At 41.4% G+C, this 20,243-nt stretch overlaps 1 protein-coding gene across 1 annotated transcript in view; it reads right to left on the bottom strand.

Moving 5' to 3' along the window:
• Window positions 1–20,243, bottom strand: part of DYNC1I1 (dynein cytoplasmic 1 intermediate chain 1) — a 170,863-nt gene that overhangs the window by 55,354 nt on the left and 95,266 nt on the right. The window contains exon 11 of the mRNA XM_026036269.1: window positions 15,089–15,214. Coding sequence (XP_025892054.1) covers window positions 15,089–15,214 — 126 coding nt within the window. The remainder of the gene's footprint in view (window positions 1–15,088; window positions 15,215–20,243) is intronic.

The following is a 20,243-nucleotide window of genomic DNA, read 5'->3' as shown; positions in this document are numbered from 1 at the left end:
AAAAAGTACTAAGTCCTTAAAAAGAAGGAAAAGTGTATGTCAGGAAACACAGCTCCTTCTTAGCGGAGGTTCCAGGGTAGGTAGCTCTGACATCTAACCTCATTGCTGACATCTGAGCGTTGCGGCAGCATCAGAGCCCTCTGGCTAGCTTTGCAGAAAGGGAATATTCAGTCTCTTACCTACGTTTTACGCAAGGCAGAAAGCTGGAGCTTTGTACTTTCACCTCCATATCTACATGTGCCGCTTGTGTAATTACAAGAGTACTACAAGAATAAATAAATCAGAGGAAAGTCCCCAAATTGCCCCACCAAAGTGGAGTCTGCACTTCAGCCCTTTTGTAAAGTGCATTTGATAGTGTTATTCATTCAGTGGTGTTGTCAGGGAAATAGCAAAACTAGTTGTTGTTTTGCAGACATGGATCAGCATGAAACTTCTGAGATGAGATATAGGGAGATACTGCTTGCACTTATCTGCAACTGCAATAACAGTTCTATTTGGTGACCCTGAATTACTACGCATGTATGTGAGTTTAAGTATGTCATCTTTGCTAAGTATCATACTTGCTTGGTTAGTCTGAAGGAATTAACGCCTGGAGAAATAATGAACAATCAGCACAGTTCATCAATATCAAGTTTTCTTTCCATCCAACTGCTTAAATATTCAGTACCAAAGGTGAAGTGTTTGTCAGTATTCTCTGATTAGGACCTGGCTGCTTATCAAGTTGTAGGATCAAATCCTTAACGTCCTTGGACCTGCAGACGAAAGCACTTCCTTGGTCTGCCTGCTTTATTTAGGTCATGATACAACAACACTCTTGCGTAATGGTACAATACAATAGCACTCTTTTAAGCATTTTATGAAATTATTCACATGTTTAAAGAAAAATCCCTGCACCATGCTTGCAGACCTGGAGTCTTATGGGATGGGTCTCTGAATGGGCATGTCAGGGAATGTCTCCCCTGTTCACCCCAGAAATGGGCCAGAGTTTGGATTAGACAGCAGGAATCCCTTCCCCTTACCTCAAGGGTGCACCTCAAGCAAACCATGAACACCATTTTGCTCCACTGCGATCGCTCTCCTTTGGAAGTAGTAATAAAATCTGCACATAAGCTTAGCTGTGCTTGGATTTCATCTGAGATTCATAAAATCAGTAAGATAAATTACAGTAAAGTAACTGCAATTATTTGTGAAATGACAGTAACTGAAGTAAATTAAAAGTTTTTATATTTGACTTTACAGCTCCATTGAAATGCCTTTTTGCCCATTAATACAGATCCTAAAAAAATTCTGATTAAAGACATATTTTTGAAGATTTTAGAGACAGCTTCATTAAGACAGGAGCTGCAGCAAGCATCCCTAACACTGTCCAATAACTCTTGTGCACATTCTGCAATGCATACAGTAAATCTATGTAAGCATATGCTGATAATAAAATGAGGAATGAAAACTGATGCTTCCTCAATTCTTTTTTATTATCTTTAGCACTCTCTCTCTCTGATAAACAGGGCAAAGATTGCAGTGTAAAGTGCCAGAAGGTTCTAAAAGAAGTACTTTATTTAGTAGAGAACATTTTCAAAAGTCATCTCCATCTGTGCAGCCATAAAGAACTGCTTATATTTCTATGCACTATTATCCAAGTGTGGATGGCAGAGCAGAGATAACAAGATTAGAGATCATTGTGAAAAACCAGGAAGAGTTCAGTTTGGGCTTCTTTGGTCAATATATTCATCATCGTATCTCCTCATATGCTTAGAGGTTTTTGTGGGGGGAATATTTTTTGCACTGTAAAATGATAGGGCTTGAGAAACAGATACTCAAAACAGCACATAGACCAAAACCTAACTAATGTTACAGTTAGGCAACTCCAGGGAAAAGCATCTAAGAAACTGAGCTACTTCTTGTATCTAGAAAATGGCTGGGGAACTTGACAGAGTGGGAGAAGTCCTGAAGGTCTGGTAACTTTTTTTGAACTATTTCTGCACTTTCTCCAGCAATTATCCAATACACACAGTCTTGGCAGCTCAGTCTCCTTCTCACTAAATGTCCCAGCCACCAGTCTAAAGACACAAGCTTCTGTTTTACCTCTCTTCCTTGGTGATAGTCAGCCTTTGGCTGAAGAGCAACCCAGCCTCAAGAGAAGATGGCTTCTCATTCTGCTGATAAGACATATGCTGGAGCAGCAATAACCATTTGTTGAGACTTCTTTAGACCTGAGGAAACCTTCGACCCATCTTGTTTGTTCTCTGGACTAAAAAGTAGGCTACTATGCAAAAGTGGAAGGGATCCCTCAGTGAAGGCTCAGTGAATGAGGAATGGGTCAGGCTTGCCTGGCATCCTGGTGTCCTACAGGTGTATATATATATATATATATCAGATAGATAGATAGATAGATAGATAGATAGATCAGAAATGCAAATTTCCAGAAACTAGAGTTGCTTTAACCAAAAAATAGATGCCTAACTCAGCTGAATAAATATCAGCTATTGCTGTGCCTTAGCCTCACCTCAGCCATCTGGATGGTTTAAGTAGGTTAGGTTCAGCCTTGCCCTGTATCCCTCTCTCTCCTCGTAATGTTTTGCCTAAACAACACTTTCTTTACTCGTGTTTGTTTCTGCCCCTGTGTCTAATTTTCAGGTGCATAGAAAGCCTTTAAGCATCTTTTAACATCTGGCCTAATGTCATTTTAATTACTAAATAGACACAAAACACTTTGAAGGCAACAGAAAGTTCTCCTCTGGTACTTGTAGGCACCACACCACATCTCAAGTCACTGGCCTCATGTATACAATGGTAGCAAAGAAAACAAACTGTCCTTGGCCTCAGTCAGCTAATACCTTGATACATCAAGGACTTTCCTCAGAGGGAAAGCAAACCAGATGATTGCTTGACGGCAAGTTCTGGGAAGTATCAGAACTGGGCTTTACAGAGCATGCAGAGATAGCAAATCCTGAGCTCGGAGAGCAGGAACAGAAACACCAGTTGTTCCTGAGGTGTGATAGTCACTCAGTGGTTTCTATGGAAGCAGGTCCCCAAACCACGTAGTATATTATAGATCAATCAAGCCATGTAAGGGCAGAAATGAAATAGAAGCCAGTACAGATGATTTAAGAACTGTTTACAACAGTGTCTCTGAAGTGGGGCATAGTAATCACAATTTCTTACAGGGGAGTTACAAATACATCTTAAGCCTAGCACTCTGTGCAACCCGCTACAATTAATGTACAAGCCGTGGATACCTAGGCATAGTCAGAAGGCTGAGGCAGTAGCTAGAGAACATGGCAAGGCCCCAAATGAGGGAAGAAATCAACTATGTGCTTAAGTCCATCTCTTTTCAAAAAGACATGTAGCCACAAACATAATTGTAGGTAATTCTTTAAGTCCCCCATGACTTCAGAGACTTGAGAGCTCACTCATAGCCATGCAAACTGGCAAGAGCTTTCTTAGGCAGAGCCTTCTTGAGTCAGGACTCTTGAGGCCCGGTGGCCTTCCTTCTAGGCCACACATGCTTCAAGGCTATCACATTCAGCTCCCCCGGAAGAGTCTGTAGATTTCGACTATTTTAATAGACAATTAAAGCCCAGCTGACTTCTGCATAACCTCAGAATTAAAGAGAAGGCAAAAAGAGCCTGAAACATCAGAGAAAGAACGAATGAATGGTTGAGGTTGGAGGGAGCAGTGGATATGACCTTGCCCAACCCTGCTGCTCAAAGCAAGTTGCCCAGGACCGTATCCGGACAGCTTTTGACTATCTCAAGGGATGGACACTTCACAACTTCTCTGGGCAATCTGCTACAGTGTTCAATCATTCTTACAGTAAAAATGTTTTTTCTTATGTTTTAATGAAATTTCTTTCACTTCTGTGTGCATTGTCTCTTTCTAGTCGCTGGGCACCACGAAGAAGAGTCTGGCTCTGTTTCCTTTGCCCTGTTTGTCCCACCAGGTATATGAATGTTGATCCCATTGAGCTTTCTCTTCTCCAGACTAGTAGTCCCAGTCTCTCAGCCTCTCCCTATATGAGAGATGCTGCAGTCCCTTGATCATCTTAATGATGATTTCCTGAACTCACTCCAGCATGTCCGTATCTTTCTCCCACTGGGAAGCCTAGAACTGAACAAATCTGTATTTACTAGGTGAATTTCTACTTTCCAAGGACCCTACCAGTCCTTGAGTGGAACTTTGTCTAACCTTGAAGATAGATCATGTATTTTTTCCAGGTTAAGCCTATGAGAAGACTCCATCAGGCAGTCCCAAGTGAGCTATGGGGTAACAGTATGTCTTATTTTACTTGCTTCTAAGCAACTGGCATTTCATACTCTGTAGTCGGTGTCACTTGGGCAAACTCCTATCAGTTCACTGTCAAAATAATTACAGTAATCTTTTCTTATCTTTTTGATTTAATTGTAGCTTCTAGTGAAGACTGACAGGCTATTATATTTGCCCAAATCCATCACTTTCAATTATGCATCATTTATAAGTAATGTCACTAGATAATTGGAAATAATTGAAAATTAATTAAACATTGCATGTAGATATGAGGATTGAGAGACTGCAAAGCACAGATAAACAGCTATCTAGTAGGAATGCAGAAGATACCCCAGGAAAGGCTGTATGAAAGGAGGAGGGAGGGAACCCACGAGCTGCCGTCACGCAGTTGGTATCTGTTCCAGTAAGTTACTGCACCTGCTCTGAGAGGAGCAGCTGGCTCTGTGCCCGTAGAGCATTAGGGAACAGCTACGGCTGCTCAGGAGAAGAAGACTGCTTCCCATTACAAGCCCAACTTTTAATCCTACTTTCTCCAAACAGACCTTAGCTTCCTGACGTTTCACATGACTCCCATGCGCTGCTGCTTGGATTCTGCTGTGTTTTTCCATGAGTCGTTTTGGGCAGGAACATCCATTAGCTAACTGCTGCAGTAAGAGAGGAGCGCGTCTTGCTCAGCAAAGAACTTAGAGGGGTCATCCACTGTCACCAGTGACAGCACGTTTTATAACCCCTCACTATCCCTCCAGGAAGAATGGATTTACCCCAGGCAGTTCTTCGCAAAGAGCAATTCTGAACAACTCCTGTGCACTGTTTACCTAATCCAAACTGTGCTTAGTGTATTTATACGGATATAAACAAACATGAGATAGCAAATGTTAAGCATGTTCTCCACATGAAATGATTGGTGATTCACTGTAAGTCCAAGAACAATAAGCAATTGAAAGGGAATAGATATATTTAGCTACGAAAATACTAAACATTGTTAGAAGTGCAATCAAAATGCATTAATCATAGATCTTAATGCACCCTAGCCCAATTTGTCTTACAGAAAATGAAAACACCATCTTTCCAGTATGACAGTTTTTAAAAGCATATCTATTCTTGCACAGAAGACATTTGCTTTTCATCTCATATTGAAAAAAATGTACTTCAGGCTCTGATATTTTTCACGACAATCTTGCTTTAGTAAAATTTCATCAGACATATCTGCTTCGTGAAAGTTAAATCCATGGCATTTGTCATCATTTGTATTCTGTTGTTACGGTTATATAATGGATCATGAAATGATGGCTAAACATGAGGAATGACTTCATAAGGGTGCTTATTCCTAATGAAGATTCCCTTCTCATTAGCATCCCGTGGCCATGCTGGTGACAGTAAGTATGGACCGTTAGGCGGAGCCATGTCCATGCAATAGCAACCACTATCCAGTCTCTAAGTGAGAGATCTCCCATTTTGCTGGTTTCCAGAGGATTCTCTGTTCTCTGGCCCGCATGAGAAGTCTTCCCAAGCTAACGCCACTATCTCAGCTGTTAAGCAAGTGCTTCTCCTTTCACTTTATGGAAGGCCTGGAGTGTTGATCACTCTTAAGTTCATGCTCTCCTCACACAGAAGTTCTTTTCAGGGAGCTACTTGTCAGTCATCCAGCCAGGGGGGCAGAGGGTAGGAAATTGTTGATTTTAGACATAAGGGAGAGGACAGTCATATCCAGAATCCTAATGATGGATTCCTTGGTTTCTGGGGACTTTTACAGCACTTTAAAAGAGTAACTGTTTTATATTTTGTGCCAGGTAACACAGAATGAGGCTTCACTCTTCACTTAGAGCTCCCACAGAGACAAAAATCATGAGGTGAAATAATTTTCTTGAATTTGGACCAAATGTACTCTCCGCTGCAAGTAGCTTGCACAGGGAACAGTTACATAACCTAAACACAAAAGTCATGCCTATGGCTGTTTATCTATCATTTGCAGCGTAACTGGGGAATTGCATGGTATTTTATGTCCTTTATGGAAAGAAATTCTGTGGAAGGATCTGTCTTACTTATTGATTTCACATCTGATTTGGCATTTCTTGTTCACTCAAAACCCTTTTAGCACAGGGGGTTTCAGATACACAAGAAAAACTTTGAAATATAATGTTCACATCAACAAAGGAAAGCTATGTCTTTTTTTTCCTTGCTTCTTCCTTTTTCTTAAAATATTTTACACTAGATCATGTTAAAATGTAACCAAATCAACAACTCCTAAGCTATAAAACACCCTCAGGAACAATTGCAGGATTTGCTGATTTTTTTTTCTGCGATTTTGAGGTAGTATGACAAATTTGCATTTTTTATCAACAGAGTTTTTCTAAATTCTAAACCGAATGAATAATGTCATGTGTTTATAAGCACCAATAATCTAAGCCATCTGCAAAGGAATGGTTTTGCAAAGGCATCTCTTTCAGGACACTCTGTGGATTTTGTCACTGCTTGAGGTTTTGGCAAACCATCAATATCACTATAATTTTCTCTTATGAAATATAGTTTTCGACTGAGACCTTCTTTTTTCTTTTCCCTTAGCTAGCCAAAGCTTTAAAAATACTGCACATCTAACTCTGCAAATTCAAAGGCTAGGCTTTCTCCAAGCTGCATTATTTGCATGTTACATATTAGATGCCAATATTTCAAAAAGGTACAATGCAAGATATTACTGAAACAAGATGAGAAACTCTTAAAAACAAAGGGCCTGCCATACTAAACAAGAATAGTTGATATTTTCTTTAAATTTAGTCTGAAGGAAAGAATATGTGAGCTTTAAGTAGAGAAATAGCATGTGTAAGTAAAGATTCATTACAAATCACTATTTTAATACATATAAAATGCACAACACTGTTACTAGTGGTGACAGCGTATCATTTAGGCATGTAACACTCTACCTTCTCCAAAAAGGCACAGAAGCTGGAACTGCCTAAAATTTTCTATCCAAGAAAAGCAAATCTTGTCACTTCCTAATTATTTGATTCATAATTGAAATCTCAGTTTCAAGCGTGCGAGATCTGGGCTGAGCGCTGCTGCAAGCAAAGGAGCGTTCTGCTGCTAGCAGACTCCGTAGGGATAAATACAGTCCTTGAGTAATTCAGAATGTTAATTACTAACATGGAAACTGCACCCATCTTTTGTATTAGCAGCCTTTCGGAGACTGCTGCGATGTGGCCTACGATYACACTGCTATTCTGCACACATTGGCTCTGTTGGGCAGGCTGCTTCTCAGGGTTCTGCACGGGATAACAGGAGATCAAAGTCATCATGGGATAATCTGCTTCCCTAAGGGTTAGGAAAGCCAAAGGCAGATGGAAGGAAAGCCTGCGATGTGATGAGTCCAATTCACTTCCACTCAGAATGGATCTAAACACTGGCATGAGCTTGCCTGAAAGAAGCTGTGAACACACTGCTATGTAGGAGACAGGACATCACCTCGCATGTTTCCTCCTCTTTGGCCCCTGGCCTATCTGCTGAAGACATCCTTCTCCTTGCATCCAAGACAGCAAAAACCATCTTCCTAGGACTACATACAGCCTTTGCATGCCTGGGTGTAACTCCTACTGACTCACACACAATCTCCCCACAAGTGCTGGAGCACTAATGTTAGGCCAGACAATAGTTATTTTTAACCACCAGAGACTGGAGGTGGTGTAAACTCTACCAAGAAGAGGAAAAAAAGTCAGCAGCTGAGTACAGGAGGCAAAATTTAAAAAAACAAATCTGAGAGAAAAGTAATSAATTCTTGCTTCTTTAAATCCTTACAGCACAAGCTATGGTTTGTACTGCGATGTCCCAGTCTGAACTAATACAACAGGCCAGAAAAAATAATATATTTTAATATAAGAGCAAAAGAAATAAGCCCTTCTATCACAAGCCAGAGTTAAAACTGTTTCCCTTCCCTAGTGGTATGGCTAATTTTTTTGCCCAAATTTGAATGTCTAATAGTGTATCCATGCATGTTAGTGTATCATTAGCAGCAAGTAATGCTTAGTAATACTAAGCATATAGTCTGCATGCTTAGTCTGTGTATACTTAGACTGAACATAAAGTCACATATGAAGAGCAGCAAAGTTTTACAGGGAGCAGGCACAGAAGAGCTCTACACACTTCTGCAAAGTTTGTTTACCAAAGGCACAGGAGGACAATTTTTTATCATTTTCATATGCATGAGAAAAATTCTCCACAGATTTGTCCCTGGGCCCTGGAGCATCCCGAACCTGGGAGCTGCTCCAGCATCCTCACAGCCAGACATTTGGAGGTCCATAGTAGTTCTCCATGAGAACTGGCAAGAAAATGGTCAGAATCTGATTTAGGATTATAAGATGACTCAGGTTGAAAGGGACCTCAGGAGGTCTCCAGTCCTACCTTCTGCTCCACATAGTGTCAGCTACAAGATTAGAGCAGGCTACTCGGGGCTTTATCCAGCCTGGTTTTGAAAGATCTCTGAGGATGGAGGGTACATTCCCTCTCCAGACAACCTGCTCCGATACCTGACTGTCCCCAAGGTGAAGATGCTTATCCATTGTCTCTCATTCTGCCAATGAGAGTGGTAATTCATCAAACCCAATTCTCCTCTGTAGACCAGTTCTTTTTTTTTTTTTTTTTTTTTTTTTAATGAGAAAGGCTTTTCACTGGAAAATATGTAGTCAGCTCAGAACCACATGCTTTTTTTTTTTTCTTTTTGTCTTTTGTTTTTGTGGTGGTACTTTAAAAAAAGACCATAGGTGCCCTCTTCCACTAGAATGTGAGAAATCAGAAAACTAATTTTGAGGACTGGAAATGTTGCTGATTCTTCAGCTTGCTTTCGCTGAGGGAATTCTGAGAAGTTTTGAGGGACCTCAGAGGCTATCACCTCTTGCACTGCTATGAAGTGCCAAAGTGACACACAGAGACAAGGAAATCATTTCCTTGTGAAAATTATGATGACTGAAACATGGAAGTGCAATATAGGGGTATTATGGAACATCCTCCCTAAAATATAGATAGCAGCAACGAAGTGAGGGAACCTGTGTGGAAAAGCACCAGTAAAACTATCAGAGAAATGTTGATTAAATTGCTAGCTCATTTCAAGGTTGACTTCTTGACAACTACATTGGGTGTCACACTTTTTTTCTTGTTAAGTCCTTGAAGGACTGACCTCTGGTCTGGTTTCCACTGAGAAGGAAATTGGAACAAGAGAAAAAGGAGTAGATTAGTCATATATGCTGTTACCTTAGCCCACTCCACACATGAGGTCTCATGGATCTGGGTGCTCAGCACCTTTAGAAGGCAGGCTGCTGAAGCAAAAAGCACATCTGAAGGAATTTATGTTGACTTTTGAAACAGCAGACAACAACAAAGGAACCAAATCGGGGAAAAAAAAAAAAAAAAAAAAAAAAAAGGCTTTTTCTGGCCAATATCAGCCACTAAATATAGCTCTTCACTTACCTCAGTGCATTTAATTCTAAGATATGTATTTCTGACTCTATCCATTCAGTTGAAAAGGGAAAGACCACACCAGGATAAGCAATGAAGAGTGGTCAAACACATAACTTAATGACAGTGTATAGAAGCCACTACAAAAAAACTAGAGGAGAATGAAACATTTTGTGGTGCGGCTGAGCGGCTGATTTCTATACCCAATCCACCAATATTTTCCAAGCATGGACAGCTTTTATTGAAATTAAAATAGAAAACACAAGCCCTATATCCCCCACACACATGAAAAAAAAAGACAGTTTGGTAAAGAGATGGAACCAACCAAGTAAATCTGACTGCATGGCATTTCAGGAAATGAACAGAAATAGCTGCAACCATTAAAAGTGATATACTGCTGAAATCTTTTTATGATTATGTTAAAAAATCTATCTGACTCCTTGAAAGAACTCTCAAATGGTTACTGCTTCCTGAAATAAAAGCTACTTCACATGTGCTCTCCTTACTTAAAAAATATGCTGAATAGAGTCGCTTCTAAGTGTCAGAGCTGTACATCTCACTGCCCTTTTGAGACATTTTGAAAAGATATAGCTGTGAAAAAGGAAATGAATAGATCAGGAAATATATCAAAATGCAGTCAATCTTTTTTTTTCTTTTTGCTATTGGCATCTTTAGATTGGTTTTAGAAAAGCATAACTCATGAAACTTCCCCCTTTCCCCTGCCCCAACTCTGCTAATGACATGATGGATGTTGCTTAAAGCTGAGATCCAGGTACCTCAACCAGCTTTAATAATTCCTCTATTTTCAGAAAAAAAAAAAAAAAAGGAAAGGAAATATCATATCACCCCCTAGACTCGCTGTCTCTCCTTTGTGTCCTCAGAGTTTGCAGAGCAGCTCCAACCCAAGGGCTTTTATAGGAGCATTTTGTACCCAAGCCAACAGGTCTTTCTGGGATGGAGGGTATATATTAGTCCCGAGTCAGARCTGCTTGAAAGCTGCAGCAAGGCTTGTGGAGCAGAACTCACAGCTGACCAGTCTAGGGCAAAGACAGCCTTATTTACCTCAATCAGCCATATATGTTGATGCAAAGCTTCATATACCTCTTTAGGACACTTTGGCTTAGAAAGCTTAGATCAGCCCATCAGAAAATAGAAACAACATGATGAATAGAGGTGACTAGTTACACATAAACTGGTCACTGTATTACAACTAATCCTCATAATTAATGAATAATCCAGATTTCTGTTTGCTTGTTTATAGAAAAAAAAAAAAAGTCACAAAACATTATAGGAGTACTTTCTAAGAGAGAGGCAGAGAATACGACTGATAAGGACCATGATGCTACTCTATCGATTGATTGTTTAGGAACATTCACTTGGCATATGAGGCCAGCTCCATGAATTGCATTGGGCAATACAACATTGAACCCATGTTGAGTCATATCATTCAATAACCAGTTTCATTTTCAACACTACATTTGACCTACACACTGTAGATCTACAGTGACTGAGAGAAACTGTCTAAACTACTGCTTAAAAATTTGCCACCAAATTGATGGAGAGTCAGCGTCTTTTCCTTGTCTTTGCTCGAATTCTTTCCCTCCCTGGAGACTGCCAAACCATCCCCACCAGGAATGACTCATCTGTAGGACCTCAAAAAGTACTTGTGAATGGGTTGGTTTTGTCTTTGGAATGCATTGCATTATACAAAGAGTTTGTGATGCTGCAGTGTGGGTGCCCGAATCTTCCCTACAAGGAAATCCCCAGGCTGCACCCTGCRATATTAACTAAAAGCTCAATTTATTTTTCATTACCTAAGTAAAGCATTAAACATTCATTTCATTGGCAAATGATATTGCCTTCCAAATTCGTCATGTTTCTCGGCCTTTTTTTTGCTTGTATGGGAAAACATATGAACCTACTGCCCAATCCCTCTCTCTTCCTTGCCTTTCCATTTCTAACCCTGTGGTAAAGGACATATGATGAGCTATAGAGGAAAAAATCTGTGGGACTCTCAGTTAAAATACTGGCAGCATATCACTGAATAAATAGAAATATAAAAATCTAAAGAAGGGCAAAAATGAGTAGAGGAAAAGAACTATTCCACAGGAGAACGGGGCAGAAGCCAGTAGAATTGTTTTGTTTAGAAGAGGTATCATAGATCACATGGCAGTTCACATAAATGAATGAGCTGAGTAAACAGTGCCAGCTGACTGATGGTCATTTCCCTTAATACATATTAATTTAACTCAAGCAGCAACATATTTTTAAATGACCTAGTATTTGTTGCACAACATATTATGAAGCTATGAAATTTAGTACCACCTACACTAGATTAATGAACTGAGAGCTTAGTATGACTTTTAAATGGGCAAGAAGTTTATATGAATAACAAYCATAACATCAGCAATGACAACAGCTAAAATCAACATTTACAGAATGCACCATCCCTTGCATTTTAGGGTAGAAATCAGAMCCAGTGTTGGGAAAAAGGCATTGCCACTGATACACTTTTTGCATCATTTTCTGCTGGGGCTGCTACATAACTTCAGCTGTAGCCTCTGGTTCTAGGAGCTTTCAGAGAAGTTAGATTGTTGGTCATTTGAATGTTGTATTTAAGATTACAAGAGGTCACAGAACAAGTTGGAAAAAATATCCCTTGGTAACCATGTCACTTAAATCTATTATATACAAAGAAAGACAGATAAATGAGATTATGGCTCCTACTTACCAGAATTTACCAAACATATTTAGCTTAAGCATTTAAGCAGTAAAATCATCCAAAGTTCTACCCTCTGAAGCTCACCCACTCTTTGGCTGTCCAGAGATGTTTCATGTGTATGTTTCTACTGATGATATGAGAACTCCTGAGGAAAAATTTCTTAGAATCTGTTCAGAAATGGGTATATAAACATTGGTCTAGCTTTGCAGAAGGGGTTTGCATGAGTTTCTTGGCAGTCACATCTGAAATGATTTTCTAGATCTTCCTCTGCATTCCCAAAATTGAAAGGCAAAAGTTATTAGTCACAATCAAATAGTATTGACTGAGATTATGGATACTTACAAACTCTTTGGAAAAGAATATAGAGAGTCTATTGGGAAAATATGACCAAAGTAACYTGTATTTGCCATTTCTGGGCAGTGTAGCTGTACTGACAAGATATGTGTTCATCCCTACCCACTGGACTGCTAGAAGGTCATGTAGAGYTGAAGTAAAATCAGATATGCATCATGGAAGACCTGGAGAAATGACTGAATTAGGACTGAGTCAGGGAATGTTCCTCTTACAAAATGGTAATATAAATGATATGGAACTAACTAATGATACAGTTGGTTTCCACCAACAGAATGACATGACGATCTAAGAAGTGAATTCCAGACTCTAAGACGTTTTTTTCTTATTTTTCCATCTGAGTCGGTTAGTGCAAAGCCTGTGYTCAAGCCACCAAGTCAAATGCTTTCTGCTTCCCAATTTAATCTCATGTGTGTCCATCCAATCTGGGATGCAGAAGATATCCCACACGTCAGATGCCCCAAAATGGTGGTTCAAGCATGGCTCCAACTCACAAGGCAAATTATCTGTGGACAATTTGACTAAGCAAATAAGTATTTCCAATGGACACCAGAACTGACATCATTTTACTGGAAGATGATTAAGCCAGAATGCACAGTGCTACATGTCTCTCAAAAATTCACAGGTATTAAGGYTCCAGTGCTAAAAAATGGGGTCATTCATGATAATGGGTGGATTAGAGAGAAGCTCAGGCCAAATCTCAGGCCACTACTTTGTTCTATGTATATTATGTATATTCTTCTAATGAGGAATACAGCCTGTCCCAATGCTTTCATTTTAGTGAGTCACAGCTCCCTCCTTTAAGTGTACTTTCTTTTAAAATAAGATAGAATTTTTAATTAACAGAGCACATTGTTATGTCTGTAGTCAATCTTCCCTTTGTGTTCTCAGTAGAGCTAGACTGAATCTGGTTATTATCTTGTAAAATGAGTCTAGATTAAAACTTACTCTCCCTAAAATACAATGGGCAATCTCTTCTCTTGAATATTTTATTTAAAACACTAAGATGAACATCCTAGAAGGATCTCAGCCTGCAAACTGAGCTACGCTCTTAAGCAATCTGAAAGAGCACATCAGGCTGCTGAATATGATATCTAGAAAAAGAAAAGTTCTAATTTCAAAGGTAAAACATGCACACACAAGCATACACACACACACGTATATAGATCTGCATGATGTATTTGCTTTACAGGCCTGGACTCCTTGYGAAGTTGGTTTTCACTATAGCAAATTAGAAAAACATGCCCAGAATTAAAGGTTACTTAATCAGGTTGAAGCAGTAACTTCAATTCCAGCAACTCCCTCCCACCATGTTACATCTGATAATGCACCCAAGTCCAAACATAAACTTAGTTCAAAAAGATGTTTGGTCCTTGAATGTAAAATGACACTTAGCTTACACAGCTAGCCAGGTAATACATATCCTTCCAAGAGAAGCAATTTTTACCACAGAATAATCTGTATTTTACTAATCTCTGATTGTTAAGTTTTACTTAGTGAAACTTTTCCATATGGCTTTTTGAGTGCCACTGTCCTGTATTTAATTACCACAGAAGGATATTAATAAAGAGGTTGGAAATTTGGCCCAAATGCTGTTCCACAGTTTGGTCAGTTTGATGGCGATAGAGCCAATGAGCAGAACAGTTCTGTCAATATAAGACTGTGCTATTTCACACATAAAAGCAGTGGCAAAAGAGGAGTAAACAGACCTAGGGAAATAAAACATCCAGCTATTTTTAAATTGCCTGTAGACTTCTAAAGTGGTCATAAAGCAGCACTGAGAAAGATGAAATACTGCTTTGCTAACAAAGTATAGTCAAAAGGAATAGGTGGAGTAATCCTCATAGTTGAGAGAGTTTTTAGTTGAGAGTTTTAGTTGAGAGACGCATGCCCAGAAATGCAGCGTACGGAGGAATTTTAAAAGCAAAACATGACATTGAGCAGAACCAAGGCAAGAGTAGGCGCTCGGAGCACAGAGGGCGCGAGGAAGCTAACGTGGGTGGGAAAGCATATGTTGCTGCCTGCATGAGGAAGTGGTACACCACAGTTACTCCATAAGTGCAAGGCCTTTATAAACTAAATCTCTTAGGGGCTGTTTTAAATAGACAAAGAATGACACACAGCCTCTGACAGGCTTGCAATATTCTTTGAGAGGGCTGAATGCCTTCTAAAGAACACTGCATTGCTGCTTGCACTTCTTCCAAAAAAAAGCCTATTTTTAGCCTCAACCTCATCACACAAACAGTCGGCAGATGCACCATGTAGTAAAATCTGTTTTGTCTAGCATGAAATGAATGGCCTTCTCGGTCTTACCTGACAATGGAAAACATATTCTGGTGTGGTTTTCTTGAATTTCATGTTCCAAACCAAGGCCACCCCATCGGGCTCATGGGGAGCATCTTCGTTATTGTTATAAGAAGCAACCATCAATTCAGGGTACTAGGAAAAAAAAAACACACACACAAAACTGCAATAAGCAGGAGAATGGAGGAGATATGCAAAATCAGATGAAGCAGAAACAATCTCACACGACATGTGGAATATCTGTTTTTAATAAAAATACTCACTACTAAAATCACAGCTCTTAGCTCTACTTTGGTTTTACATTTGGTTTGATATTTTACTTGTCCATGAAGTGCTTATAGCCACTGCTCTTTGCTCTGTATCAGTTATTCTCACATACCACACACAGTGTTATTTTCTGCAGGTAAATCTCAGAAAACACAAATAACAGGATATTCATAAAGGGAATGCAAAACAAGAAATTCTATCACAAAGGACAACCTGAAATCTTGTGTAATTTATTTGCATAGCCTTAATCCATTTCTGTCATACAACCAGCATGAGCATAGCATTGACTCACTTTCATTTGGAAGCTCACAGGTTTTCAGCACCCTAGAAACCTTTCTTATTTCATTATGCACTTTTCCTATTCACTTATATATAGTATCAAATTGAAAGCTCTTCTTGATGATTCAAACAGCAAACAAAAGATTTTCTTCACAGAAGAAATTTTGCTCAATTTTGCAAGATGTTGAGGTCATCTTGTAAAGCACTGGGTGACCTCGAATTTCACTGACTCAGGAAGACTGACGCAACAACCCTCTAAAATCAGATCCATATTTTCTCATACACCCAGTATCCATCAGTGTATATAAATAGATATGCACCACACATATAATTATGTATTTTGTTATGTATATGTATTTATATATATGTATGTATATATATAAAGCCAGGTATGAAAAAAAATAGAATTTCACACTGTTGGTGACATTGTGTTGTTCTGAAGCACCCTAAGCAAAATAGTCAGAGAGCAGCAAACCCAAAGTATCATTGATTTAATTCCATTTAATTGGCAATAGTTATACTGGGACTACACAATCCAAACTTATCTTGCTGAAACATTTGCTAAAACAAAATTATGTTGACCATAAGCAGCGTGGGCTTAAATTATGGACATTTCACAGCCGTCTGATTGCTGAGTGCTTTTGCAGCATGTTCTRGGCACCCTTATAAACTGTCAGTAGCAAAAAAAGTAACAACCTCCCTACACACACAAAATATCAATTACTTTCTGCCTATACAATAGCTTCCAGCTCCCTACTCCCACATCTGATGGCAGGCACCTCTTGCAACCTCTGTCGCTCCAAAGAACAGCAAGATCAAGGACCTTACAGCATCTTGTGAGGATGGATTCTGGCAGATGGGTGAGCTAGCAGTGCAAGGTCCACAGGATCCACACTTTCCCTTGGTCAACTATATATCCTTTCCYTCCAGATTTTTCCAGGATCTCTGCAAATGTTTGTCACTCCATCTTTCTCAGGTAAATTCCTGCCAAACCATTTATCACTTCACCAAGGAGCTGCAGGGCTGGTAGACATAAAGGAAGCGGGCACAGGGACTGCCAAGAGTGCTACCATGAATTTGGTCTGCATTGGGCAATTTAAGACTAAAAAAAAATCTTTGTATCATTTTCAGTGGTGCTTGAACCTCTCTGCCTCTCAAAATCCACCTGGAAGAAATGCATATATCTATAACTTGTGTCATCTGCAGCTGCACCCTCCTACTTCATGCACATTTTTATGGATAACACATCATGGAGGTGACTATTTTTCCTGTTCAAGCTCATAATCACAAATAAAATCCTAGGATAAAGTCCCTGGCCCATACCCCATGTTGGGGCCACGGCATGTGGCTGCCTTAGCTGCCTCTGCAGCTTTCAGAAAAAAAAAGGGGAAAATAACAGGCAGTGACCGGCTTGCAGCTACATGCTGGCAACTGCTGGCCTGGCTTGCGAGGACGATTCAGCATCCATGGCATTTGCACAGGCTTTACAGCGGGCACTAGGCCGGGCTCACTGCCGCGGGGAACGGGGGCTGATGGTGCCCTGATGCTGCAGCCGAGGGGCCACCACAGCGTCCATGGCAGCCTGCGAGGGGCCACCACGGCGTCCACAGCGGCCTGCGAGGGGCCGCCATGGCGTCCATGGCGGCCTGCGAGGGGCCGGCATGGTGTCGGCGGCCTGCGAGGGGCCGGCACGGTGTCAGCGGCCGCCTGCCCCCGCCGCCGCCTCTCCCGCTCACCCGCGGCCGGGGTTGCAGCCGCTCCTGGCAGCTGACTCAGCTTAGCTGCTGCTTTGAACCTTGCCACCCGGCATTGGCCCAAGTTCAAGTAAACAGCGTGTGTGCAGCGGGCTGCTGCCGGTGTATCGAGCTCTGGCTGYGGAGTCGGGTGCCCGGGACACGCGTGGCTGAGCCAGCAGGCTCGTGGGGACGTCYCCCGCAGGCTGAGGTGACAGCGTCTTGCACCAGCACCACTGAAACTGGGCAGGACGTGCGAGCGGGTCTGAAGTGCCTCTTTACAGGCACTTAGGGGTTGGTTTGTGCTCCTGGAGAGGTTGGTGAGCATGTGCTGGGTGCCGGGGCATCTGCGACCCCAACCTTGCTGGTCTGGGTGCACGTTTTGCACTGGAAATTGATGCGTTGGACTGGAAAGAGAGTGTCAAGGTTACTCAAAGGTTACTGGGGTCATACTTACTAACATCATTTGAGGCTTTTCAGCCCTACAAAAGCAGAGCCAGTTGCAGCATCATAAATTCATGCTAGAGTCCCCGCTTCCTCCAACCCACTCACATTTACAGATTTTTCAGACTTCACTAGGTACCTGGCTGTGACCGCAGCTGAAAGTGCTGTGCAAATACTGCTAGGTGAAAGAGCGGACCAGGCTGCTCCCTGGGAGTCATGAAGGACTCAGACGTATCTCAGAACCTGTAACCTTGCTGGCTTCAGATGAGCTAAGCAACCTTGTGGTCAAAGCAAGGTGATTCCACCCTCTGTGTTTGCAGTAAATCTCTTGGGCATTTCCCTTTGAGCCTTGATGAAGGATCCAAGCCTTTCCCCTTTGCTCTGTAGAAGACTCAAGGAGCTAGCGGGCTGTCTTTAATGGCATGAGTGATCCCACATGTCTGGGACCATGTTGTACATGTGACTAGGAAACAGACTAATTTGTTTCATCAATGCATCAAGGTCCTTTGTTTGATTAAGCTTCTATTTGCCCTGGGGATGTTTTGCAGCAACAGATTTATCACAGAATATTGAGCAATGTGCTCTGCCGTTCCCATGAGCGTTCAAGTTATCCTTGGGCATCCAGGACATTGCAGCATCCCAAGGTGGAAACGAGAAGCAGAGCCTGAGTTCAGTGAAATACCTCCATCCAGCTCTGCTTCCTACTGCAGTATCCACCTTGGAGCAGGCTAGAGATGCCAGGGTGCCTCCTCACCCAGCTGGGTGCCAGGGAGCCGGGCAAGGAGTTAACCTTGGGGAAGGCAGGAGGGGCCACCCTGCAACAAAGAGGTGGGAAGCAGAACATGCCTCTGTGCCCCGGGGCTGAGCAATTACATCTGGCAGCCTGTTTCTGAGGCGGCTTTTTTCCTTGCTGTCCTGGGAATATGGTGCGAGCTGCCTGTTACAAAAATATCAGATAAGAATTCCATGTAATTTCCAGCTCCTGAACAAGTGAACAACCTAAGATAAGTGTTTCCTCAGGCTTACGTTTGATTTCTGTGGAAATCCATATGTGCTTAAAGGCCACCCACCTCACACCCGTGCATACCAGTTATTGAGCTGGTGTTTTGTAGGAAAGCAAAGGGCTAAAATCTTCATTCCATGCATGGGGTGCGAGGATGAAGAGCAGCCTCCCTGCACACGCAGGAGAGGTGGCAGCCGGTGCACGCCTATGGCCACCTATAGGGTCAGCCACCGACTGTGCTCGCGGGCCCCTCCAGCCCCTCTCCTCCTTGCTGCTGCTGCATCCTTCTCACAACAGGCTCCCATCTGTCCCATAAGGAGCTGGAGAGGTGGGAGCAGCTGTGCCGGGAGCACAGGATGGCAGCGACGTCCTCTTACCCTCTGCCTCCCCGCAGCGCACAGGCACCGCTCACCCCCTGCACGGGCACAGCACGAYGTGCAGCGCAGAAACAGCAGCTACTTCCAAGACTGCACTAAGGCAGCCTCGCTCCTAGCTGCCCGTTAAGTCTTTGCTGCCCAGCAGACTGCCTTGCTCTCCTTTTTTTCAGGTCCTCCTGGAGCAGACTTGGTATATCCGTGTTGCAGCCCTCAGAGCAGAATCTSCTAGCATTCCTCGCCAAGGACATTTAACTGGTTTGCTCCAGATTGGAACCTAGGCAGACACTAATAYGGATGATGCACAGAGGATGAGGAGACTGGAGTGATATGTCTGCAATAATTTCAGTTCCCCACTGGAATAACCAATTCACCTGCCTTCTATACCCCCYGATGGGGCTGTAATGGCTTTGGGAAGTTTAGGCACTTCTGCAGTAAGTTTTACATTGAAATATGATGGTGCTTTGTGTTGTACTGAAACTGGACATGTTCCAGGCCTGTTATTTGAACCTGTTCCCTGGCTTGCTGCAGTTTCCTCTTCCAGAGGTTTGAGGAGAGGCTCCAACATCTTCAGGAAAATCCTTTTTATACCAGAACTATTCAGATATGTCTACATTTTGAGTACCAGTACATCAAAAAATTAAACATTATTACTCATTGGTTTTATTTTTGTATATTATTTTGTATAATATAATTGTTTATTAAATACATTATTAACAATTCAGTGGTTTTAATTATTTTAATTGGTTTAATTATTAAGCTTTTGTTTTAAGAGCAATTTAATGTGCTGAAGAAGTTAYTGGAGGAGGCTAGAAAAGTGAGATTCCCACCTCTTGGAGAGTTTATTAACATGTAGTTTTGATATAAAGCCCTGGTTTTGAAGATCAAGTGATATATACAGACAAAAGGCAGCTTCATTATTGCCCACTGCTCTTCACTATGTAGAAATGTGCATTCACTCAGTGCCCTCTTGTTAGCTAAAAAATAACATCCTAGTCTATATTACAAAGTGCAAAGRAGCCTGTCCATATTTTTCTATACAGAAGTTGGAAGCAACACAGGAA

The sequence above is a fragment of the Nothoprocta perdicaria genome, unplaced genomic scaffold (assembly GCF_003342845.1).
Source record: "Nothoprocta perdicaria isolate Ctin4 unplaced genomic scaffold, notPer1 scaffold_174, whole genome shotgun sequence".
Taxonomy (NCBI): Eukaryota; Metazoa; Chordata; class Aves; order Tinamiformes; family Tinamidae; genus Nothoprocta; species Nothoprocta perdicaria.
Note: the sequence above shows the minus strand (reverse complement) of the source record. Positions and strands in the feature narration are given on the sequence as shown.